This window comes from Pan troglodytes, chromosome 1 (genome assembly GCF_028858775.2).
Source record: "Pan troglodytes isolate AG18354 chromosome 1, NHGRI_mPanTro3-v2.0_pri, whole genome shotgun sequence".
In the NCBI taxonomy this organism is placed as follows: domain Eukaryota; kingdom Metazoa; phylum Chordata; class Mammalia; order Primates; family Hominidae; genus Pan; species Pan troglodytes.
This window is the reverse complement of record NC_072398.2, coordinates 114,285,922-114,312,738: the sequence shown is the minus strand read 5'-3', so window position 1 is coordinate 114,312,738 and position 26,817 is coordinate 114,285,922. Positions and strand designations below refer to the sequence as shown.

Below are 26,817 nucleotides of genomic sequence, written 5' to 3'. Positions count from 1 at the left end.
ATTTAATAATGATTTGAGATGGATGACACCAAAGTCCCAGGGGAGAAAGATAACTTCAAAACACTGTTCACCTTGTATCAATGGTGCTTTCCTCCCACCACTCTATAATGGATTTGTGAAAATTCACTGATCTAGTTTGACATTAGGATATAAAAATACATGCTGTAAGTTTTCAGTGTATCTTGCTTATACTCGTTACATATAAAGATTATTAATGAGAAACACAAATCTTTTTCCAGTGAAGCTTAATATTGTGAGAACTTCAATAAATACTTTATTTTATTTATTTATTTTTTGAGACAAGGTAGGGTCTCACTCTATCCTGTCTCAAAAGTAAATAAAATAATAAAATAAAATAAAGTATTTACTGAAATAAAGTAAAATTCTGCTAATCATAAATCAAGCCAAGTTTATATTAAAAGGGAAAAATTATCACTTATAATTAGCATACTCAGCATCAGAAATGATAATAATAGGTGAGTAACCTACCCTGGTCATCCAGACTGGAGTGTAGGGGTGTGATCTTGGCTCACTGCAACCTCCACCTTCCAGGCTCAAGCGATTCTCCCACCTCAGCCTCCCAAGTAAATGGGACTACAAGTGCACACCACCACACCCAGCTAATTTTTGTATTTATGGGTTTCACCATGTTGCCTAGGCTGGTCTCGAACTCCTAAGCTCAAGTGACCTGCCTGCCTCGGCCTCCCAAAGTGCTCGGATTACAGGCATGAGCCACCATGCCCGGCCCCAAGAGAACCTCAATAAATACTTTTGATAAAAATGATATGCCTAATTCAGAGAGGCAGCAGTGTCTACAAGTTACCCTACTATCATATAAAGAAGTATAATTCAGAATGATTCTAATCGGTCAACTAGTACATTCTAAATACCAAACAAGTTATGCTCAAAGTACAAATCAAGTGAGATTCAATTTATTTCTAAATAAAAATTTAGCACAAAGGCAGACAACTCACAGTAATCTATGCCAGGGAAGGCCTGCAGGCCTGCCACTGCCACCCTGATGCCTCTTGCCTGCAGAAGCGACTCTCAGTCATGAGAACTGGCCTGTCATAAGACAGAGGGGCACCAATCTAACAACTTACTCCTGAAACACTGCCGCCCCGTTCTTTAGGAGATAAAATATCCAAATTGGAGGCTGGGGAGAGAAATTACTTAGAGGCAGAAATAACTTTGTTCTCATCCTTGACTACAGCAGCCAGTATTCAATCTAGATCTTCACTCCGCAATTAAGAACAGAAAACAATTCCTTTAAAACCAAAAGACAAAGACTAGGACTAAGATTGCCATGTGGGGAAGCATTTTCTTCCCTCCTTCCTGAGCATCCCTCTTCAAGAATTTATAGTTAACTCTAATCGTCCTAAATTATTGAGTCTAAAGCATCTTAGATGGTTCATATATTAAAAAGTCATAAAAATATAATCAACCTATAGCAACTAATCATTAGCATTCTATCAAGATGCTCTGTAGAACTGGGCTGGTTCCATTCACGCTATGTACACCTGGAATCAGAACTCCAGCAGCCATGAGGGCCTTGCGACACATCTCCTTGACTAGGGGAATGCTGCTGCCACCTGAATGGCAGCTCCGGCATCTCAGGCCTCCTCACAGGGCAGCTTTCATTGAGGACAATGACAAGGACACAGCAAAAGATCACCAGTAGACCTCAGGATACAAGGCAAAGGCTGTATGGTGACGAGACTAAAGATCTGTCTTTGGCTTTCACAAATACGCGTCCTGATTAAGTGAAATCTCAGGGACGGGAGCAAAGGCCCATGGGCCCTTGGGCAGAGGTGCTGAACGCCCCCACAACTGTGTATTCCTGCACTTACATTCTGGCACGTGAATCCCGGTTTGGCCCATGGTAGAGATAGACTCTTAGTTTGTTGCTGTTCACCCGTTTCTCCACCTCATTTTTCCAATGATGGATCAGGGAGGCAGGACAGATGATTAGTGTTCCATGGGAAGTAAAGTCACAAGAGTCTTGAGAAGGGAAAAAAATCAGTGCCTAGTTACATTCACCAAATGGCTTTTAACTTTTTTTTTTTAATATATGGAGACACGGTCTTGCTGTGTTACCCAGGCTGTCTCAAACTCCTAGGCTCAAGTGATCCTCCTGCCTTAGCCTCCCACAGTGGAATTATAGGTGTGAGTCATCGTGTTTGACCGGCCTTTAACTTAAAGGCATTACCTCTTCCTCTTGACTGACTTTACTCCTTCAATTAATATGTTTAACCATTGCTCTTATTTCTATACAGAGCCTATAGTGAAGTAGGAAATGGAAGAAATGGTCTTTTAAACTGAAACACTTGATTACTTATTTTCTCCACTAAAAGTACAGGCAGAAAGAGAGGCTAAATAGGGGGAGGAAAGTGGGTGGCACATGACCTCAGTGTGAAAAAGCAATGTGCTTTCACAGAGTGGCTGGAAGTGAAAGCTGGATCATTTCCTAACTCCTCTTGAGTTGATTCATTATAGAGGCGTATGGAGTATTGTTATACTTTCTGAAAAGCATAACTTAATGTACTTCTACCTTAAAATTAAGTACAGAAACCTTTTTTAAAAAATAAGCAAACATTGGTTTGGAACCAATTAGTGATGGTTTGTTTATACCATGGCCCCTCATCTCTGCGTGTGTGTGCCTGTGCTACTTACACATGCTGCTACTACACACAAAGGGATATAGGACCCAGCTGCAGCAGTGCTCATTAGAGGCCCTGAGAGCAGATGCCACAGATTTTTTTTTTTTTTTTTTTTTGAGACGGAGTCTCGCTCTGTCACCCAGGCTGGAGTGCAGTGGCGCGATCTCGGCTCGCTGCAAGCTCTGCCTCCCAGGTTCATGCCATTCTCCTGCCTCAGCCTCCCGAGTAGCTGGGACTACAGGCGCCTGCCACCATGCTCGGCTAATTTTTTGTATTTTTAGTAGAGACGGGGTTTCACCGTATTAGTCAGGATGGTCTCGGTCTCCTGACCTTGTTATCCGCCCACCTCAGCCTCCCAAAGTGCTGGGATTACAGGCGTGAGCCACCATGCCCGGCCCACAGATTTTTAATCTATCTAAGCAACTGAGAGCCGTACTTGAATACATGGCAACTTACATGTAGTGTTGTCTATACATAACATATTCAATCTTTAAAGTACTTATAAAGTTATTACTTTTTATTTAATTTTTTTTAAGAGACAGTGTCTTGCTTTCTTGCCCAGTTGGCCTCAAGCTCCCAGGCTCAAGTGATTCTCCTGCCTCTCCTCCCTCAATTGGGACTACAGGTGCATACCACTGTGCCTGGCTAAAGTTACTACATTTTAAAAACATATGTTAAGATAGAAAGTGTCTATAATCTAGGAACTTCTAGAATTTCAGAAACATGGAAAATAGCTTCCACTATAGTGACTAAAATGTGAATTTGTGACAGATCTTCCTTTAAAAAAATTAATTTGAATCTACCCTGTAGTTATTTCCCCAATATTTCCAAAAATAATAATTATTGGCCAGGCATTGTGGGTCACACCTATAATCCCAGCACTTTGGAAGGCTGAGGCAGGATGATTGCTTGAGCCCAGTTGTTTGAGACCAGCCAGGCAACATGGTGAGATCCTATCTCTACAAAAACATTTAAAAATTAGCTGGGTGTGGTGGTGCAAACTTGTGGTTCCAGCTACTTGGGAGGCTGAGGTGGGAGGATCGCTTGAGCCCAGGAGGTTGAGGCTGCAGTGAGCTGTGTTCATGCACTGCCCTCCAGCCTGAGCAACAGAGTGAGACCCTGTCTCAAAAAATAAGAATTATTATTATGCTTAAATTAAGTGTTCTAGAGCCTCAGCTTTCTCCATAAAATTCTGCCTAGTTTATAGGCAAATTTATACGGAAAAAATGATCACTTATAATTAGCATACTCAGCATCAGAAATGATATGATAGGTGAGTAATCTAATACTGGTTTTCCAGTAGAGTAATTAAATATGACCAAAGGTATCCTTTTTTAGCTGAAGACGTTCCCCTCTTGGGTGGCTCAGATGACGTAGGGAATGGCAGGCTATTAAGGCACTTCCGTCTACCATCTTTGGAGAGCCACGTCAAAGCTGTGCTTTTCTCCTTTTCTTTCTTTTTCTCTTGATTCTTCTGGGTCAGGATGAGCGCAATCATTGTCAGGGTTTTTCCTAAGCCCATATCATCCGCTAGAAAATAAAAGCAAAATTAAGAGAGTTAATTGCTTAGGGCAAATAATCAACCCTAGTTTAAGAGGAGAAACCACTGGCAGACATTTCCCCATTGTTCTCTGTCAGTGCCACTCCATCACTACTCTGTGCCTACCTTAATGGCTCCTTTATCTTCCTTATTCAGCGGAACCCTAGCACTTGCTCTTTACTTTGAGATCTAGGTCCAAGACATTTACTATGACTCTTGTAAAATTTAAAACTTACAATTTGAATATTATTCTAGTCCCTATGTTATGTTATTACCCGCACAATGTGCTGACTGATATCTATTACAGTTTGATGATCCCTTACCTCCAAAAGCAAAAAATGTCCAGTAGATATATCCTACTACTTACTTTACCAGTACCAGAACATTCCTGGAGTTAAAATAGCCTTCCATTCCCTTAACTTATTCATCAAAAGAGGACATAAATGAACATTTCTTGGGTACTGTCATTGTACCAATCACTGAGCTTATCTAATTTATTATTTATACTCTACAGAGTACGGTTATCCTCATTTTAACAGACTGCAACACTGAGGCTACTATAACCCATTCAAAATAATCATTCTGCCATAACAGAAGTGGAATGTCAGAGCATGGGCTCTGATTTAAATTCTGGCTCTGCTACTGTCCAGAAAAATAATTAACATAGCAGGCCCATAGGCCTGCCTGCTATCCTTTGAAAGGCCTGCTTACAAGGTTGCCTCTGGAAACTCGGATGTAAGGTAAGAGTTGCTCACTCTGCCTAAATTGTTTTGTACAAGCAATATGGTTTATGTTGAACACCTGCTTTCCTTCTAGGAGTAGGAAAACTTGGTATATACCAGGCTGAAGCCACCTGTGTAATCAGCTGAAGTAACCAGCCCCCAATAAAAACCTTGGGCATTAAATATCTAATGAGCTTCCTAGGGAACCTTTGACGCCTGTTGTCACAACTCCCTGCTGGGAGAATTAAGCATATCCCATGTGACTCCACTGGGAGGACACTGGAAGCTTGTACCTGGTTTCCCCTGGATTCTGCCCCTGTGACTTTTCCTTTTGTTGATTTTGATCTATAGCCTTTCACTGTAATAAATCACAGCTGTGAGTATGACCATATGCTGTGTCTTACTAGCAAATCATCGAACCTGGGGGTGGTTTTGAGGACCACTGACACAGTCACTTACTAGCCATAGTGGACATCTATCATGGTTTCTGAAAATTGAACACCTTAGAAAATTTTAGCCTGACAAGTCCCCAAAGCAGAGTGGAAAACTTGCTTTCTGGTTTCTGTTGCAGCTAAGGCACTGGCAATATGACCTGGCTCTATATATCAGATGTACTCATAAACATCTTTAATTCAGGTATAAGCAGCTTTAGAAAGAGACTCCCTATGAAATCCTTTCTGCAGGAAAGAGTGGCTATAGAAACAACTGACTTTGGGGTGGCACTGGTTGCCTCTAGCACTTGGTGAAGCAAAGTAGCTGGGATGCTTTTTATAGACTACTTTTAGGCCAGGTGTAGTGGCTCATGCCTGTAATCCCAGCACTTTGGGAAGGCCAAGGCAGGTGGAGCACCTGAGGTCAGGAGTTAGAGACCAACCTGTCCAACATGGCAAAACCCCATCTCTACTAAAAATACAAAAAATTAGCCAGGCGTGGTGGCATGTGCCTGTAATCCCAGCTACTGGGGAGGCTGAGGCAGGAGAATCACTTGAACTTGGGAAGCGGAGGTTGCAGTGAGCCGAGATCGCACCACAGCACTCCAGCCTGGGTGACAAGAGCGAAACTCCATCTCAAAAAAAAAAAAAAAAAAAAAAAAAAAAAGAGGGAGGCAATAGACTGCTGTTTGTGTGTTGGCTCTAGCCATGGCTCCTGAAATTGGCCTCGAGCCTGGCACTCCGTATCTCCTAGAGATTGTGGGAGCCACCAAAAAATAAACTCCTCCTCTGTTTAATCAGCCAGTCAGCTTCTACTGCTGGCAACCGACATCTTTGATCCTAAACTGTGTATTCTTGAGCAAGTTGCTTAACACTTCCATGCTCCACTTTCATCATCTGTAAAATGAGGAATAATAGTACCTGCCTCATAGAGTTCTTGAGAGGAATAAATGAAACAACACTACGTGTTTAGCACAATGCCTAAGCATTCAATAAAGGCTGACTCTTATAATACCACACTTACCCAGAATTCCTCCTTGTGGCTTCTGACTTTCTCGCCATAGTAACCAAGCCAATGCCTGCTTCTGGTGTAGTAGCAAAGGGACCTGACAAAGGTAATAACCAAATGCTAAGCATAAATTCCTAATGAGAGGCTATGCCGAGCCTGGCTATACGAACTCTACACTCTCCTATTTTCTACAAATGATTCCCTCAGTATTCTAACTGTCCTCATGTAGACCGTTCATTTCACCTTGAAGTCCTTAACAGCACCCTCTCTTCAAGGGTAACCATACTGTCCTGGTCTGCCCCTGTTTGTTTTGGGTTGCATCTAATGTTCAGCATTTCTATTAAGAGTCCCCCCTACACCCCAAGTGAGAGTCCTGATTTGTCTGCTTAATCAGTCAAAATCAGTCTCTACAGCTTTTATTTTTTTATTTTTATTTTTTTGAGACAGCCTCGCTCTGTTGCCCAGGCTAGAGTGCAGTGGCGTGATCTCAGCCCACTGCAGCCTCCGCCTCCCAGGTTCAAGCAATTCTCCTGCCTTAGCCTCCCGACTAGCTGGAATTACATGCGTATGCCACCATGCCCAGCTAATTTTCTTATTTTTAGTAGAGATGGGGTTTCACCATGTTGGCCAGGCTAGTCTTGAGCTCCTGGCCTCAAGTGATCTGCCTGCCTCAGCCTCCGAAAGTGCTGGGATTATAGGTGTGAGCCACTACGCCCAGCTCTCCGCTTTTAACCAAGACCTCTGACCCTATTTTCAGCAGCCATTACATTGGCTTTTCATTATTTCCTCATTATCTCTTAAATTTGCCTCTCCTTTCTGCAGCCAATGTCCCAGTCTGCACTACTGGTCATAAATTTCAATAGCCCTTTGACCAGAGTCCCCCTTCTAGTCTTCTGTACTCCAGTTTATCTTGTACTCTGTTAGAAAAACGAATCTTCATCAGTCATCCCTGCTTAAATGCTACAGCGATTCCATACTATCTCTTGAGCTATTCAGATCTAATCCTTCATCAACGCCAGGCTCCTACTCAGTAACATCACCTGCTACTGCTGGCTCAGGTACTGATGACACCTGATCACCACTTCTGAATACCAATCTCTTTATCTTCCCACTAGTCACCACTCCCTCTAATTGCAGCGTTTTATTCCTTTCCTCTCTGCTATCTAAAGGCTTTCAATTCCTTTAAGGCACAAAGTAGGCAGACAACAAATAATCACTGACCTAGAGTGATGTTTCCTTTATTCTGAATCCCTTTTGTACTTTATAGTATATTACAAGGCACCCCTTATTTCTGCCTTAAAGCCTTTGCTAATTGTTTTATATACATTGTATATGTATTTTCACCCCAACTAGTTCATTACAAGCAGCAATTCCTTCACATTCTTGTGGCACCTACCAACTCAACAAATGGATCCTTTACTGCTATAGAAATAAGTAACTTTATGACTTTTTTAAAAAGGGGTTTTGTTGTTATTGTTTGCACTGTTAAGCATAAAAGGAGAGGATTCTGCAAGGGAAGCCATTCAAGCATCTATCTGTAGGAAAGGTGTCTCAGAAAGTCTCTCTGCCAGCAGTTTCATGGGGCTGCTGGAGCACTGTCATAGAGGACTGCACCAGGAGTCTTCCCTGGCTCACCTTCAGCCCGGCGGGATCTTCTGCCACAACCGTCTCACCAGGACATGACTCAAGTGAGCGATGCAGTTGACCGATGGCTTCACTTGTGATTTTCCACACTGCATGAACGTGATCTTGGTTTGTATGGCCTGCATACAAATAGGTGTTACCTAAAAGATGTCACAAGTATGTTTTCTTTATCCCTTTAGAGTGAACTTAGCTACAAATGGCCCTGTATCTGTTTCTTACCCTCCTTGTTAACTACTCTCCTCAACTTTCCATGTCTCTAGCAGTTCTCAGTTGGGAAACAAGTGGCTTTTGCTTTTCTGGTCACTGCCAGCCAACCCAACCTCCAAGCTCCTATCTCCTGATCAGTCTCCTGTCAACTGATCCTATTACACATTTCAGGCTCCACTTGGAATCTTCATTCTGCAGTTACCTCTGAATTCAAAGTTGCCTAGAAAGTTCAGGAAGGAAACACTTAGCTAATAGGGTGTTATTGCTCTCTGTGGATCTATTAGTCATCAGTCTTGACTCATGTCTCTCCTCGGTCTTACACACACTTACACACACACGAAAGAATAAGAGCATATCTGCAGGTCTGCCTACCTCATAATGATGCGAGCTAGAGTTTTCATCCACAAATGCTGACTGGATGACTCCTATGTGCCAGCCACTGAGCTGACTAATCAGCATACAGTGGTGAACAAGGTAGACACAGTTTGTGCCCTCACAGAAAGCTAAGTAACACGATGCAAAGCTCTACTGAGCTGCACAATCTTTATTATACGGGCAACTTCTGACTTAAGAATGGCTTCTCCCCTCATGTGGGCACAAAGACATCTACGGTAGTCCCTCCTTTTCCACAGGGCATATGTTGCAAGACCCCCAGTGGATGCTTGAAACTGGATGGTACTGAACCCTATACATACTATGTTTTGGCTTTTTTTTTTTCCCCATACATACATACCTATTTTAAACTTTAATACATTAGGGACAGAAAGCATTTAACAATAATAACAATAAAATAGAAGAATTATAAGAATATACTGTAATAAAAGTTATGTGAATGTGGTTTCTGTCTCTTTCTCTCTCAAAATATCTTACTGTACTGTACTCACCTTTTTTTGGACCACAGGTGACCAAGGGTAACTGAAAGTGTGGATAAGAGGTGACTACTGTACCGGGTGGCACGTAACTCACAGGGGTGGCTATTCACAGCAGGGTCAGGCCCTTGGGTCTTACCTCGATAGCACTGACTGGATCCTCCAGCAGTCACCTGGCAGGCAGACTTTAGTTCTAGAGAACCCACAGGTTGGGTACCACGACGAGGAAGGGGTTGGGGAGGCACCAGGTGGGGAGGGCCAGTGGTAGTTTTGGTGAAGTGACTCTGCTGTGGTACTTGACTGTTACTCTTCTCATTAGTTCCTGCTCAGAAAACAAGGGAAGAGCAGATTAAAGTTCAGCAAACTAAGTGAAGGGACCGTATGTGTGGAGGTGAGGTCAAGAGAGAGGGATCATCACCACTCCGATGAAGGATTCCTAGAGAATGTGTAGCATTTTACCAGTTGCTTAAACAATGGGGAAGAAAGTAGAGTCCACAGGAAACAGGAGAAAGTTTTTTATGAGCCATAGGTGTAATGTGAAAGAAGTCTCAGAAGCAGAAAATAAAATGGAAAAGTGAATGAATCAACACATTCTTTTTTAAAAGGGCTTCCTGAATGTCTCTTGTAAAGTCGATGCAAACCCGGAGTTCTGAGGCATAAGCCACTTTACCTTGCTCTGGGGAAAGGGTAAGACCACTGAGTACTTCCTCCAGCTCCTGGATTTGTTTGATCAACTTCTGACCCTTGTCTGGAAGAGCCTGGATGTTCACTGATGCCAGTGTGCTCTGAAAAACAGATTCCATCAAATGGATCTCTCCTCTCACACTGTTAGATGAATAGTTTCAGATTAAAATAGCCTGAAACGCCCAAACTCTGAAATTATGGTCTTTTAAATATGTGTGCAAAAACCAGAACCTTTTTTAAATTTTAACCCAGCTGGCTTACCAATCTTGAAAATATAAATAGGGGAAAAGGCAGAAACTAAACATGCACCTATAAAACCTTCACATGAACATATTTAACCCTTCTGTAGCAATGAGATCTCATATCTGCCCATAACAAGCAATGCTCTGACCTCAGAAACAAAACACGAGTCAATAGTTACCTTCTTTTGTTTCAGTTGTGTTGTAAGGTAGACACGCCGGGCTACTGGGTCTGAGGGTTCTACCTTCTTGGAAACACCTGAGGCAGGAGACACCTTTCTTTGCACACTTCGATCAGGGAATTGGAGGTTTTCCTTCGTCTCTAAGTCCAGAGTCGAGTCAAAGAGTAGGGGGCTCCCAGGCTTAGAGGAAACAAAAACAACATCATCTTCCTCCTCGTCGTCACTGCTTGTGGCAGCTTCACGGCCCTCACCCAGGGAAAGCCCTGGTGCTGCTGGTGCAGCCTGAGCCGCTGGTCCTCCAGGAGCAGGCACACCGTGGGTCTCCGGCCGCTCTTGGAAATGCCCCTGAGGCAGGCTTTTCTGGGTGGCCTGTATGCTAGGGCCATCCTTTGCCTTTGTTTCTTTAGCCTCCCAGTTCGTGTACTCCTTGTTGAGGGGTCCCCCTTTCTGGGGCTTGCTTATTGAGTTGTGACTGTGAACATTTTGAGGCAAAAGCTGGGTAACCTTTTCTCTCAGAGGTTCTGATTCTCTTTGGACATCTTGACTCTTACCACCTGATTTCTCCTGAGAAGATGCAGATGGTCTTGTAAGCTCATTACCTTGGCACTGTTGAGATTTAATTTCAGAAAAGTCTCTTTTGTGTGTGCCTTCAGTCTCTGCCTCACACTGAATCTCTGCTCCCTCTTCTTGCTTCTTCTCTTGAACTACAGATTGTTTTTTCTTTGGTACCAGGCCAGATGAGAGGTCTTTCTCCATCGTTTCAGGCTTCTGTTCTTTCTTTTGATCGAAAAGCTGATCTCCCTTTTCTCTTTGCTTCTTATCAGCCTTCTTTTCCTCACCTTCACCTTTGATGAGCTGTTTCCAGAGAGCTGGTTCTTGATTCTTGTCAAGTACCTTGAATGGATTTCTCAGCCAGTTGGAAGAATGATGAAATGTCTCAGATGCATGCTGAGACTTATTGGGTACAGAATGTTCTTTGGAATCAGGATCCTAAAGACAAAATAATTAATCTTCATATAAAATATTAATGCAAACTTCGTATCTAGAATGCCTTTCCTTTTCATCTCAACTTTTATTTTATATACAGGGGGTACATATGCAGCTTTGTTATATGCGTATATTGCACTCAGGCAGTGAGCATAGTGCCCAATAGATAGTTTCTTAACCCATGCCCTCCTCCCCTCTCCAGTAGTTCACAGTATCTATTGTTCCCATGTTTATGGGTGCTCAATGTTTAGCTCCTGCTCATGAGAACATATGATATTTGGTTTTCTGTTCCTGCATTAATTCACTTAGGATTATTCTGCAGAAGAAATGGAAACACAGTAAAAGCAGTCCAATATTTCCTGAACATTCTTTGTACCATTTCCACGTCTAGAAAAGACGACGTGCCAAACCCACAAAGGACTCATTTCTTCACGATACTTTCGAAGCTTGGTTCCTTCTCTGTCCATGATCACTGTTTTCCAGGCCTCAAGGAAAAGTAGTGACAAACCAAAGTGCTTTTACAATCACAATGGCCACAGTGTATACTTTTCAGGAAAAAAACTATTCTCTTAAGATGAACTTTTCCCCAAACCTAAACATTGTCTTAAAACACTTGCTTTGATTTTGGCTTTAGGAGGATTTTACTGTGGTAATCTAGAATCGTAAGTTCAAGCCACACCTCTGCCAAAACAAGTCTTATCACCTCCCTACTTCTAGTTCCTCACGTACTGAATATCTGTAGGGCTTCTCCTATTAGGAGACGCTCCTTCTAGTTCTAACATTCTAGGAGCTTATGCTTATACTTAGCTTATACCAGTATCAAGTAGAAATTCCTCTATAAAAAGATACAAGAGTTAGTCAAGGAAATCTATTTTTTTCCTTAAGTAAAAGAATACTGACTACATTTAAGACCTCAAAAAATATTTACTAAGTGAAATAGGATGCAAATAATTAATCTTGATTACAACTAAATGATTCAAAGGATCATTTAGATCCTTTGAATAAAAGTCCCAACACGGCCTACCTTGCTTAAAGAAAACTATCTTTCGGAGACAGTCTGATGAAGACCAACTCGTTTACGTGAACTTCAAGGTATTTTCAGGTGATGCTGCATATTAAAAGTCTTAACACAGCAGGTTTGAAAACAGATGAATAATTCCTACCTGCCATGGAATACTTCCACACCAGCGTTTCCCCTCTGCCTTACTTCTAATGCATCGGAAGAACAATCTAATGAAGTATAAAACACAAATAATCAAGGCTATGAAAATCCATTAGAACAAGAGATAAGCTTATTTTTAATCCAAGAAAACCTCTTGCAACTATTTGAACCTGGCTTTGGGAGGTCACTTGAAACCAATTACTTTTATATACACATTTAAAAATTATTTACTGCACAGAACATTTATAAGGGCTAGGAAGTCAAAGAATAAATATGGCATGGCAGCCAGAGAATGCACACAGGTTTATTCTTTTTAGTCTGTAACGAATGACTGAAATAGAAACACTGATCAGCAATGGCTACTAAAATCAGAGAAATGAGAGACAGCCAGACACTGTGTGTCCCTGAAGGGGGGCCACAACACTAGCTACAAAGCAATGTTGCCCCAAAAAAACCCCCAAAACAACGAAGCCAAAACAAACAAAAAACTAACCTCTAGATCCAATTACCAATTTATAGGAAATAGAAACAACAGAAGAAGGCGTAAAACTAGACCGTGGAGAATATAACCTTCAAAATCTTGGCAGTGGGAAACGCTATAGGACAAACAACCTGATCCCTTCCACAAATAAGTTACAAGGGAGAAAAAAAGAGGAAGGGAAAACTTCAGAGACTTAAAAGACATATTAATCAATTCCAATTTGTGAACCTTATTTGGATCCTGATTTAAACAAATTAAAACTACTAAAAAAAAAAACTATGACATTTATGAGTCCACTGAAAATATGTACACCAACTGGTATGTTAAAAGAGTGCAGCTGGATGCAGTGGCACACACCTATAGTCCCCTCTACTCGGGGGCCTGAGACAGGAGGATCATTTGAGGCCAGAGGCTGCAATGTGCTAAGATTGTGCCTGTGAATAGCCACTGCACTCAAACCTGGGCAACACAGCAAGACTCCCTTCTCTAAAACATAAAAATATTTTTTAAAAAATAGTTCATATCTTGGCCGGGTGCGCTGGTTCACGCCTGTAATCCCAGCACTTTGGGAGGCCGAGGTGGGCGGATCACGAGATCAAGAGATCGAGACCATCCTGGCCAACATGGTGAAATCCCGTCTCTACTAAAAATACAAAAATTAGCCCGGCGTGGTGGCACATGCCTGTAGTCCCAGCTACTCAGGAGGCTGAGGCAGGAGAATCGCTTGAACCCGGGAGGGGTAGGTTGCAGTGAGCCGAGATTGCGCCACTGCACTCCAGCCTGGCGACACAGTGAGACTCTGTCTCAAAAAAAAAAAAAAAAGTCCGTATCTTTTAAAGCTACATACTAAAATATTGACAGATGAAATAATGTTATCTGGGATTTCTTTCAAAATAGGGCAGGAGTTACGGGGTGAAGTGGATAGGATACATATAGAACAAGAGTAGCCATAAGCTGGCAATTGTTGAAGCTCATGCTACAGTACCCTATCTTACTTCTGTATATATTTACACTCTTCCACCAAAAAAAGAAGGCTGAATACAGATTTAACATCCCAGTGCAAGAAAGTTCCTGCACACACAAACACAGCCCATACTCCAGCTATCCAGAGGTGTCTAAGCTGTTCCACTGCCGAACTAAGCCATGCACCCTCCAGTCTACTAGACTTTGCATGGGTACTACTCTCCATCCAAAGGATATCCTCATCATCCCGATCTGTCTACCATCTCCCCCATCTCCAGCTACGGAAGTCCTACTGGTCCCTCAAGGCCCATCTTAAGTCGTACCTGCTTGGCAAGGTTTCCCCACATTCCCTTCCCTGTTTAATCCATGAACTGCCTCTGTGCCATTACTTTTAATGGCAAAAAACACAATTACATTTACACCAACCTAATAAAGCTGACTGTCCAGCTATAAAATATAGCTGACTGTCCAGGTATATTTTCAGCTACTAGAGGGCAAAAACCATACATGATCTCTTTATTCCCAACTATGACTTGCCTGTTGTACATAATTAAGTATTGCTGCATAAAATAGAACTGATTTATGTAATTACCTAAAATAACTCCTCAAAAACTTTTAATTGATTAAATAAGAGCTTTAAAAATATATATTTTGTTTGTTGAAATAGGTAAAGTATTCAATCAATAAGTATTAAAAACACAGTGAGAAGCCCCCTCATACCCTATCTGCCCAGTTCACTTCTCTCCCAACATGTAACTGCTCATTAGTTTTTTGTTTACCTTTCCAGAGACTTTTAAATGCATATTCAAGTCAACATACATTCTTTCTTCCTCTTCTACACAAATGGGTAGCATAACATACATACTGCTAAATAGCTTCCTTTCTTTTTTTACCTAATACCTTGAAAATTTTTCTATAATAACACATATGTAAGGAAGATCCTTGTTTTTATTATTTTTTTCCAGTTGTGGTTTTCCACTGTATGGGATGTTGCATTATTTTTAACCAGAACCCTCTTGGTGGGCGGTTCAGCTGTTTCTTATCCTTTACTATTAAAAGCAGTGGCACAAGGAGTGAAACTGTGCATATGTCATTTCATGTACATTTCAATACATCTGTGGTGCAGCTCCTTATTTCTCATGTTATGTATTTGTGCTGTTCTTCTTGACCAGGTTAGCCTCTGATTTTCTTTATTAGTTATCTATATGCTGCTTTCTAACTCATTAAATGCAATTTTTACCAACATTAATTCCTTCCTTCTGCTTTCCTTCAGTTTAATTTATTGTTCTTTTTCTAACTTCCTAAATTAGTCCCATGATGTACAACATGAATCACAACAGTCTGCATCCTAATTCAGGGGTCTTGAGCAGGTCCTGGTCCCTTGATGCCACTACTTCACCAGGACACATAAACAAAGATGAACAAGCCCAAATGGACAAGTAGTCCATAAAAGTTAAGCTAAAAAGAAAATAGGTCCAGCCCCTCCCTCTTGTACAAACACAATTTTCCCATCCAAGTTCACAATTTTTAAAATCTTACTGGTTTCTTTAATTTTTCTCACTGCAATAGGATATTATATTAAACATATGTAATACAATTTCTGAAATGCTTTGAATGCATAAAATTCAAAGTACCAGCTGCCATCAGTGGGTGCTACTACTTACAGAAATAAATCAAGAACAAACTCCTGCTGTTGTTTAAAGCATATCAAGTACTTGAAATCTTTACTGAAAGAATATTTCATAAGTACAGTCACGTGCTGCATGATGATGTTTCAGTCAACAGTGGATGGCACATACAACTGTGGTCCCATGAGATAATACTGTATTTTTACTGTACATTTTCTTTGTTTAGATATACAAATACTTAGCACTGTGTTACAAATGCCTGCAGTATTCAGTAAAGTAATACACTGTACAGGTCTGTAACCTAGGTATGTATTAGGCTACACCAAGTAGGTTTGTGTAAGTTCACACAGTGACGTTCGCACAAAAATGAAATCTCCTAATGACGCATTTCTCAGAATATGTCCCCATTGTTAAATGACTCATGACTGTAGTGTCTACTTTAAAACTCATGCCATGTAGACTTTCAGGAGAAGGGCAAGATTTGGAGAATGAAGGAAGGAAACACACTGAACATCTGCTATGTGCTAGGCACAGTGCTAAAAATGCTCTCCCTTACATTTTTAATTAAAATCAATCTGGATGAGCTTTTCTGATTTTAGGATAAAAAGTTTGTTTGTTATGTTTTATTATATTGTAAATCAACAAAGAATGCAGTGGAAATATATTTTCACAGAGAAAGCAAATATCAATTCCACTATAAAGAAAAGCATTAATTTCTGCAGTATGTTTATTAATTGTTTTCCAGGACAGAGGTTATAGGCAATAACGATGAAGGAACCAGCTAGAGGAAGCCAGACCTCTTCAATCCTGACTTCTTCACCAAAACACAAATCCTCCCATTTTCCTAAAGGTAACTGTCCAACTCAACATCACACTGCCAAGTGCATTCACTTTAGCAAGGCTACAGTTCTCTCAGGCTCCAGAACTATTCTCCCTTGGTTCAAATCCCAGCCCTACCACCTAATTAGTTCTGAAACATCAGACACCTTAATTGACTGCCCCCTGTGGCAGTTTCCTGTTCTGTAAAATAGCAAAATGATATAGTCCATACCTCATACGGTCATGATGAAGACAAAATACAATCAGAGCAAAGCCTGATACATACCAAGGTCTTAACAGACAACAGCAATGCCAAGCTCACACTGGCTGATCACTCTGCTTATTCCTACATCCACACTTCTGCTGAAGCTGTTCTGCCTCAACACTTCCTTGTCCTTTCCTCCATCAAAACTGTCAAGGTCATTCAAGGACAACTTCAAGTCTCAACTCCTCCACTTTCTCTGTAACCTTCCTAGCCCTGAACTGTATGTCTTAGAGTCACAGAACCATCTCGCATCTGAACGTCTTCAATTTAGCGCTCTAATGTGCAGAGGAGACTGCACCCCAATCTCAGTACATCTAACTCTTATTCCAGCTGTGTCAAAGGCTCCTTAGGGATTATGAGTTCATATCTTTACATGGTCCAGCTCTGGAAAAACATAAAGCCGAATGTCTACCTCATTCTTTTACATGAACTTTCAAGATGGAAAAAAATGTAAAAGTAAAAAACAAAATTGTAAATGTTCTAGGAAAAAAACAGATATGAATATTCTTGTAGTCCTAAAGTGAAGAAGGCTTTTCTAAGCCTGGGATAAAACTCTGAAGCTGAGAAATAAAGAATTTAGTAATTTTTAAAAGTTTACACTTCCATATGATGAAAATACCATAAGCAAAATTGTAAGACAAAAAGCAAACTGGTAAAACGTAACTACCACACATATCACAAAGGGTTACTATATTTATACAAAGGGATTGCTCCCACTGCACAGTGCAGTGCATGGTACTGTACACCGCCTCATAAGTATGGCTTTATTCAGTGGTCCTTCACAGCTGGTGGGGCCTGAGGTTCTGGCTGGGTCTGGCGCATGCCTGGTTGCCTCTCTATCATCAGCCTGCTCACTATACTAGGGCTAGATAATCTGCAGGTCAATTTCACCCAATAGCCAACAACATGAGGGGTTTTCTAGACATGTGAAGTTTCAAGGGTTATTAAAAGTAAAATATTTTGAACATCTCACCACAACCAATTAATTTTTTTTTTTGGAGGTGAATATTTTTCTTTTTTTTTTTATTATACTTTAAGTTCTAGGGTACATGTGCACAACGTGCAGGTTTGTTACACATGTATACATGTGCCATGTTGGTGTGTTGCGCCCATTAACTTGTCATTTACATTAAGTATATCTCCCAATGCTAATCCTCCCCCATCCCCCAACCCCACGACAGGCCCCAGTGTGCGATGTTCCACGTCCTGTGTCCAAGTGTTCTCATGGTTAAGCTCCCACCTATGAGTGAGAACATGCGGTGTTTGGTTTTCTGTCCTTGTGATAGTTTGCTCAGAATGATACCACAACCAATTATTTAAAGAACTAAAACTTGTTATACCCATGTCTAAGCAAAGAAATATTTCCATTTATTTTGACCCTGTATCCTTGAGTGAAAGTTCTGTGAGAAACAGAGAGAAAGGAAAATATGAACTCAGGAGCTCAGTGACAATGCCCAAAATTTGTATACCAGGGTGTACCACATCGTTCATGTCAAGGCAAGATTTCTTCCCCCTGGTTCTACTGAGATTATCAGTTTTCTTTACTGCCTGTACACAGAGGGCCATGGCTGAACGGCCAGTCAAATGCTGGTCAGTGGTGCCATCTGGTGTTTCAGTTAGAGATCTGCACACAAATGCAGCTACATTGCAAGGGATGAAAAATGGGCATCTTTGCCTCAGTTTACACCTCCCTTCTATTACTCTGTTGCACCTGTCTCCTGACTACATTCAGCCAAACATAATAGTATTAATTAGAGGATGTAAAATATTTAAGTTATTAAAAAGAAAACCCAGACTATGTGAGGGAAAGGCTGTACTCCCATAGGTCACTCTCCAGGGGTTCTGGCTGAACACCCTTAATGTTCACTAAGGAAGCCATCATCCATATATAGACTTACCTATTTCTGTTTAAATTCCCAGTCTATGCTACCTATCAGAGTACCTGGTTTTCTGTTGTTATTGTTTTTTAATGTGTTGTGTGTTAAGAACTGCCTTTTACTTTTATTTGTCCTAAGACAACTTTTTTTTTTTTTTGAGACTGAGTCTTGCTCTGTCATCCAGGTTGGAGTGTAATGATGTGATCTTGGCTCACTGCAACCTCCGCTTCCCCGGCTCAAAGTGATTCTCCTGCCTCCTGAGTAGCTGGGATTACAGGCACACGCCACCATGCCCGGCTATTTTTTGTATTTTTAGTAGAGAGAGTTTCACCATGTTGGCCAGGCTGGTCTTGAACTCCTGGCCTCAAGTGATCCACCCGCCTTGGCCTCCCAAAATGCTGGGATTACAGGTGTGAACCACCATGCCTGGCCCTAAGACAAGCTTTTTAAAGTTCCAGTAAGTACTTCCTAGTAATAGTGCTCTGAATTTAGGCTAAGAGAAATACATGTAACATACTTTTTTGTTCTATTTTAAAATAATAAACCCCTCTCAGTCTTATCCATCTAGTACAAAGAACGTTAACAGCAAGTTCTCAAAATTCTGACCTCAGTCAGGCCTTTCTTCAGAGCTGCACACTCATTTTTCTAGCTGGTTTCACATGAAAATAAGACACAATTTGGCCAGGTGAGGTGGCGCATGCCTGTAATCCCAGTACTCTGGGAGGCTGAGGCAGGCAGACCACTTGAGGCTAGGAGTTTGAGACCAGCCTGGCCAACATGGCAAAAGCCCATGTCTACTAAAAATACAAAAATTAGCTGGGCGTCGTGACACACACCTGTAATCCCAGCTACTCGGGAGGCTGAGACACGAGAATCACCTGAACCTGGGAGGCAGAGGTCGCAGTGAGCTGAGATTGTGCCACTGTACTCCAGCCTGGTTGACAGAGCAAGACTCTGTCTTTAAAAAAAAAAAAAAAAAAAAAAAAAAGACATGATTAGTCCAAAGCTGTATGTGTTTGCCACACATCCCAATACTTGACCAACATTACCTTTCTTCCTTGTCCTGCTTAACGTAAACACATTACCCAGAAGCCCCACCTTAGCAACCGTTTCCCTACTGAGCACTGACAATGTGCCAAACACCAGACCGAGGCCATCACACACGTTCTCTCTCCAAGTCCTCCAACCCAGGGAAGTTAGGGCCATGTGAGCAATATTCCAGATGAAAAAATGGAGGAAGGATCATGTTTATATGCCCTACCAGGAAATACATCTCATCAGTGCTCTTTCAGCAAGTTTTCATTCTACTTGGACCCAATTCCACTGCTGCTACCTCAATTCAGGCCCATCACCTCTCACTTAAGAGAAAGTTGGTGTGTCTGGAATCAGTTGGACCTGGGTTTAAATCCCAGCAATGTCACTTCATAACCATGGGTCCTCAGACTCCCTTTCTGACCTGTCTCAATGGTAGTTTCTTCATCTGTCTGGTAAACACGGATATTGAAATCTATCACAACAAATTATATGAAGGTAAAAGATAATGAACAGGCTGGGTGCAGTGGCCCACACCTGTAATCCCAGTACTTTGGGAGGCTGAGGTAGGATTGCTTGAGCCCAGGAGATTGAGACCAGGCTGGGTAATATAGTGAGACCGTGTCTCTACAAAAAAAAAAAAAAAAAAAAAAAGGTATATAGTGGGCTTTCAATGGTAGCTATTATTTCAGTGGTCTCTTTGCCCTATTTTCACTTTCTAATCTGTCCTCCATAGTTCTTCTTTTAATGCAAATTGGATCAAAAATCCTTCAGTGGCTTCCTAACAACTACCACAGTGTGTCTGTATGGTAAAGGTCCTCCAGTAGTGTGTAAATGGTTTTAAGTATCAGTAGAATATAATAACTTCATGCAATAAAGGCTTACCAGCCCTACTGTACCAGCAGAAAACAATCCAAAAACAAAATTTAAAAAAATTCCATTTACAACAGCACTAAAAAACACAAATACTGAGAAATAAATTTAACAAAAGATGCATAGGAGCTCTGTAATGAAAAGTATTAAACAATGCTCAGAGGCATTTTTTTTTTTTTGAGACAGAGTCTCGCTCTGTCACCCAAGCTGGAGTGCGGTGGCGCGATCCCGGCTCACTGTAAGCTCTGCCTCCGGGTTCACGCCATTCTCCTGCCTCAGCCTCCTGAGTAGCTGGGACTACAGGCGCCTTCCACCATGCCCAGCTAATTTTTAGTATTTTTAGTAGAGATGGGGTTTCACCGTGTTAGCCATGATGGTCTCGATCTCCTGACCTCGTGATCCGCCCGCCTTGGCCTCCCAAAGTGCTGGGATTGCCGCGCCCAGCCGACATTTTTAAAGTCATAAATAAATGCACTACATTCATGGATTGGAAGCCTCAATATTGACAATTCTCTCCAAATTGATCTATATAGATTCAATGCAATCCCAACAGGGTTTTCTGTAGAAATTTTTAAAAGCTGATTCTACATTTTATATGGAAATGCAAAGATCCTAGAGCAGCCAACGCAATCTTGAAAAAGAATAAAGTCAGAAGACTCACACTATTTTATCTGATTAATTATGTAAAGATAGGCAAATGGATCAACGGAACAGATCAGCAACCCCAGAAATAGACTTACATATATTGGATCAATTGATTTTTTACAAAGACGCCAAGCATTTCAATGGGAAAAGGAAAATCTTCAAAACATGATGCTAAAACAATTGGTAACATATGCAAAAATAAATGAACCTCTACCCTACCTGATATACTATACAAAAGTAATTTAAGATATAGATAATAGACCTATATGAAAAAGCTACTAAAAAAACAAACAAACAAACAAAAAAAAACAGGCCAGGTGCAGTAGCTCACACCTGTAATCCTAGCACCTTGGGAGGCCAAGATGGGTAGATTGCCTGAGCTCAGGAGTTCGGGACCAGCCTGGGCAACATGGTGAAACTCCGTTTCTACTAAAATACAAAAAAATTATTGGTGCACACCTGTAGTCCCAGCTACCTGGGACTACTTGGGAGGCTGAGGCATAAGAATTGCTTGAACCCAGGAGATGGTGGTTGCAGTGAGCCAAGATTGTACCACAGCACTCCAGCCTGGAAGACAGAGTGAAACTCTCTCTGTCTCAAAAACAAACAAACAAACAAAAATAAAACTATAAAGCTTCTAGACAATTCTTGGAAATATTTGTGATATTGGGGTAGGCAAAGATTTCTTGGAGATCAGACAAAAAGCACAAACCATACAAAAATGATGAGCCTCCCGAGTAGCTGAGACTTCAGGAGTGTGCCACCACGCCCAGCTAATTTTTTTTTTGTTTTTTCGCTTTTTTTTATTTAGTAGAGATGGGGTTTCACCATGTTGGCTAGGCAGGCTGGTCTCAAACTCCTAATCTCAAGTGATCTGCCCACTTCGGCCTCCCAAAGTGCTGGGATTACAGGCGTGAGCCACCATGCCTGGCCTAACTTGTATAGAGAATTTATGAAGAACTCTACCAACTCAGTTTTAAAAAAAGACAAAAATTTTAAAACAGGCAAAGATCTCCAAAGTTATACTTTATGATTCCACTTATGTAACAATTGTGCAATGACAAAATTTTAGAAATGAAGAGCAAATTCCTGATTGCCGGGGTGAAGAGGGCAGAAGGGAGGGAAGGGGGTATGGTTATAGAAAGGGCAACAGAGAGATCCTGTGATGGAACTCTTCAGTACTTTGACTGTAGTGGTAGATACATGACTCGACAGGATAAAATTGTATAGAATATACACACACACATAAATTAGTTCAAGTAAAACTACCTTTACCAATAAAACTGGTGGGTTGTACCAATATTAATATCCTGTTTGTGATATATTTCTAAGCCTTGCAAACGTTACCATTGGGGGAAACTGGATAAAGTCTACAGGGGATAACTCTGTATTATTCCTTACAACTGTATGTGAATCTGAAACTACTTGATAAAAATTTCAATGCAAAAAAAAGGACAAAATATTTAAACAGATAATGTCGAGATTTTCTGATGGCAAATAGGCACACCAAACAAAGTGGTGCTTTTATAAATGAAATTCAACTCCACAATAAAAATGAATGAATTACTGATACATATTATATACATTTCACATATTGTTAAGTAAAAGAAGTCAGACACAGAAGAGTACATGCAGTAGGATTTCATTTATATAACGTTCAAGAACAATCAAAACACATCTAAAGAGATAAAAATCAGAACAGTGATTGCTGACAGGGGTGGAGATGGGAGGGGTGAAATTAACTTGAAGGGGACTGATGGCACTTATTGGGGTAATATTTTGACTCGGATCTTGGTTTTATGAGCAGGTACATGCATTCTCAAAACTCAACTGGTTGAAATCTTAAGACTTGTGTATCTTACTATACATATAACTAAATTAAGAAAAATAGAAGTATGAACAGTACTCAGGTATATAAAAATTGTAGGTGGTACTGAAATGCCTTTAATTGGGTGGGGGGATCTAGAATATATAAATTATGAAGTGCATAGAATATCACACAAAGACCATCTATCACATCCTGACCCTTACCTTCCTGGCCAGCCTTATCGCCTAAAGTCTCTGTTTAAAGATATGTTAAACTATTAACAAATCAAATTTTCCCTGAAAACGCCATGTTAATTCATGCCTTAGTACTCTAATGCAATATATTAGTCCATTAAATATGACCTCTCTCTAACACTTAGGGAATTCCTACTTTATCTTTGAATATTCATGACAAATACCTCCCAGCTCTATAGACTTCTCTGCCCTTCCCAAATTCCCATATAAAGGAAAGAAACTAACATTTATTGAGGACTAAATATATTTAGCCATTTTTACTCATTACCTTGTTCTATTACCAGAATTAGAAAGTTGACAAGTTAAGTGCAAGTTAGTGGCCAATGGTCAGCTGTCATTATAGGCTACCTGACAGTTGGAGAGGGATGATTGTGGAGCCATTTACATGAAAATTACTAGAAATCAGACTTCTCAGATTAACTAGCTGCTTGGCAGTTAGGTAGTGACAGCCAAAAGACACTTAATACATATACAAATTTTGTTTTTTAAAATGACTTTTAAAGAACAATCCTAATACATACCTGGCTACAACTCTTTCAGGGAGAAAAAAAAAAAAAGCAAATATACTTAGATGTTCCTTTTGGACCCTTACCTGTATTCTTTCTTGTCCTGTGGCAGAAGCAAACCCTGAAGCTCTACCACAAAGTCCTCATGCAATAAGCAATGGGAAACAGGAATGCTAGAGAAAAAAGTTGAAAACATTTTTAGGTCAGGAACAGAGATCAATATCCTAAAGTCAAATCAAAACTATGGGTTTTTACACCAAGAATCTATGTATAACCTCTACTGGGTTTGTAATTCCCACACATTATCACAGCTATGGGCATTCCTTTGGGGAAGAAGTCCCTAGCTTTCATCTTTACCCACTTTCCCAAATAAAGCATAACTGTTTCTTGATGACTCAAAAGTTTAAAACCACACTGCACTGTGTAATCTCTACACTGGGATCCCCCTACGAATGACATAATTAGGGCTGGCTGTGAGGCCCTGTATGAATTTTCCCCAGGCTCTTCCCTTCATCCTTTCCCTCTAACAAGCTGAGAGCTGTCACTTAGTGTTATTCACACGCCTACCTCTAACAATACGCCCTATATGCTTCTTGTTTTGTGTAAGTTTTTAATCACTCCCTTCCAACTTATTATGAAAAAATTTAAATATATATAACATTTGAGAGTAAACAGGTTTGAGTGAAGGTTTAAAATACTCTCCTAAACCTGTGGCACTTTTTTTGGCCTGTATTTTGGTTATCAGATATAGTCCAAATAAATCAAGTTTATCAAATAATTGTCTTCAAATACCACTGTGCTAGTTTGTATAGCAAAGCATTTGTGTAGATGGGATCCTAAATAAGAGTGTTTCTCTTAATGTAAAACCAAATCTTATGCCACCATTAATGCTGAATTCCTGCAAAGGTAAAAATGCTTCTATCTCACAAAACTTGACCTGGGTACTATATCTGAGAGGCTCAGTGTAAATCATCTAACTCATGAAACAGAAACATGGGAAGTTGGTATACATGTTGAAAGGGCACTTTTCTAATACTGATATCCATTATGTACTCTACATCTGACACGGAGAAAAATAACTTTACCAAGTTTTGCTGAATAGAGAGCAGGAGATGTTTAATGATGTGATGATAGTTTTAAAATTCACATAGAAAATGTAGACACTTGGTACTGTGAAAACATTAACACTTGACAAACTATTAACTTTCCTCACTTTAGAGAAGATGCTTAACATTTCTGACTCTCTCCTCCCACCTCAGCCTCACGAGTAGCTGGGACTACAGGCGTGTGATACCATGCCCAGACAATTTTTTTTAATTTTTCGTAGACACGGGATTTCACCATGTTGCCCAGGCTGGTTTCGAACTCCTGGGCTCAAGCGATTCGCTCGCCTTCGCCTCCCAAAGTGCTGGGATTACAGGCGTCACACACCGCGCCAGGCCCTCCGTTGTTTCTTCCAGCGCTAATTTCTTTGAATTATCAATTTCACCATTTAGATGCAGAGAATCCTACTTAAAAATAAGAAGGCTAACAACTAATCACTAGAGTGTTTTAAGCTCAAACATTTAAAAAAACCGTCGGGCCTAAAACTAGTGCAAAACAGGGACAAATTATTTTCCACTATGTCTGCTGTGTGTCCTTACTCCTTTAAAGGGGGAGGGACTGTCTGGGCAGGAGAAGGGAGTGGTTAAGGCCCGTCAAGTGAATAGAAACCCAGAGCTGGAAAACACCGGATCCTCAATTTTACAGGTAGGGGAACCATCGGCCCAGAGAGGGGGGGTAACCAGCCTCGGGTCACACAGCCAGAATTAGCTGGGCGTCTTCCGAACACGCCACGCTGCCCTGGGATCATCAATTGCTTAAAGGGTCCTGACACCGCAAACTAGGGCCCCACAACTCCTCGGCCCTGTGACGCCCGACAGCGGGGAGCCGGCAGCTCCTCTCGGGAGGCCCCGGGCAGCCACAGGGAGTGGGGCCCAGCTCAAGACCTACTCGGTGGCCAGCACGAAGGTGCACGTGTCTGCCCGGCACACGTAGAAGCTCTTTCCTTTATTCGGGCCATCGCGGACGCCGGTCTTAAGAAAGCAGAAAGTCCCTGAAGAGAGAAGAAAGTGAACAACGATTACGCCACGCTAAATCAACAGGCCCCGGGACGCTGAGACCCTAGCCCCTTACCGTGCTCTGGACACCTAACTTCTTCCATTTCGCTGGGTCCCCCAAGTTCCACAAAGCCCCGCCCCCAATTCTGCTTCCGCCTTTTACTCCGCCCTCTTTGTTCAGGAACCAACCATCACTCAGCTCTTGCAGTCTTAATCCCTCCCATAATTCTCCGCCCTTGGCCTTTACCCGTCCTAGCCGCTATCAGCCAATCATATAGGAACTTCGCTCACCTCCAACCAATCACAGCTGCCCTCAGGTATGGCGCGCGCCGAAATCAAATACGGAGCCAGGGGGCGTAAAAGACCCGGCTTTTGCAGGCTGGGGCGTGGCTGAGGCTGGGGAGAAGCTTAGAAGGTGGCGGGGCTTCTGGAGGAAAAAAAGCTTCGATTTGCAGGTCTTGGAAGAGGGAAGGGCAACTCTTGTTTACGTTTAAAACCGAGAGGCGGCCCTAGGGGTAGCGCCAGTTAGCAGGCGCTGAAAGGCCCTGGCTTCGTGGGTGTCTCTGAGCGAGGCTGGCGCTCGTGCGCGCTGGGCTCCGCGCTCAGTCGCTGGGGTGGGAGGCCAGGGGAAGCCGCCGCTGCAGGCCGAGCCGCGAGATTTGCAGTGCAGGAGCCGAAGCGGCGGGCATGGTGGGAGGTCCTTGGAAGCTGCTGCGGTGAACTGAAACGGCTCTCATAGGCAGGCACAAAGACTTCTCTAGGACCCCCTACAATGCTTTACGTTTGCCTCGTGCTTTAGATTTCCCAAAGTGCTTACACATAACACGACCCTCCTCACTCGACCTGGTGAGATGGGTAGCATTTTGTGGAAGATCCCGAGACTCAAGTTTGAGAGACTCACCCAAGGTCAGAGTTGGCGAGTGGGCGGTCCGTGGACAGGTGCGCAGGTCTCAGCGCCATTTGGCCCGCGCTGCTGCTTCCTGTGTGTACTGGATGTTCTCTAGGCTCGCCCAGCGTGGAAGCCCCGAGTTACCAGCCGCAACGTGGAAACCACAAAAGGGGAAATAGATGACTTTTGGTGAAGGCGAATTTTACTTTATCATTTTGTATTGTCAGACTTTTTTTTGCTATTATGCTTTTGTAATTTTAAAAATCGAAGACGAGGTTAAATAGAAGAAAGGGGACAGTTCCGTTCTATTTGACTTCATCCTCGATTTTTAAAATTTGAAGTT

At 41.7% G+C, this 26,817-nt stretch overlaps 1 protein-coding gene across 10 annotated transcripts in view; it reads right to left on the bottom strand.

Moving 5' to 3' along the window:
* Nucleotides 1-25,849, bottom strand: part of TTF2 (transcription termination factor 2) — a 47,199-nt gene extending 21,350 nt beyond the window's left edge. For 4 of the 10 annotated variants that reach the window (XR_001708536.4, XR_010152703.1, XM_009428395.5 and 1 more), the window contains exons 1-11: nt 25,662-25,797; nt 25,479-25,581; nt 23,573-23,659; nt 12,338-12,404; nt 10,188-11,177; nt 9,753-9,867; nt 9,222-9,404; nt 7,998-8,146; nt 6,378-6,459; nt 4,071-4,190; nt 1,851-2,001 (exon numbers count right to left, since the gene is read on the bottom strand). Coding sequence is in view for 7 of the 10 variants with exons in the window: in XM_009428395.5 (XP_009426670.1) it covers nt 1,851-2,001; nt 4,071-4,190; nt 6,378-6,459; nt 7,998-8,146; nt 9,222-9,404; nt 9,753-9,867; nt 10,188-11,177; nt 12,338-12,404; nt 23,573-23,659; nt 25,479-25,581; nt 25,662-25,689 (2,075 nt within the window). In the remaining 3 variants the exon portion in view is untranslated. Of the gene's footprint in view, nt 1-1,850; nt 2,002-4,070; nt 4,191-6,377; nt 6,460-7,997; nt 8,147-9,221; nt 9,405-9,752; nt 9,868-10,187; nt 11,178-12,337; nt 12,405-23,572; nt 23,660-25,478; nt 25,582-25,661 lie in introns of all 10 variants that reach the window. The other 6 variants (XR_010152704.1, XM_513683.8, XM_009428405.5 and 3 more) reach the window with 3 other exon arrangements.
* Between the last annotated feature and the right edge of the window lie 968 nt (nt 25,850-26,817).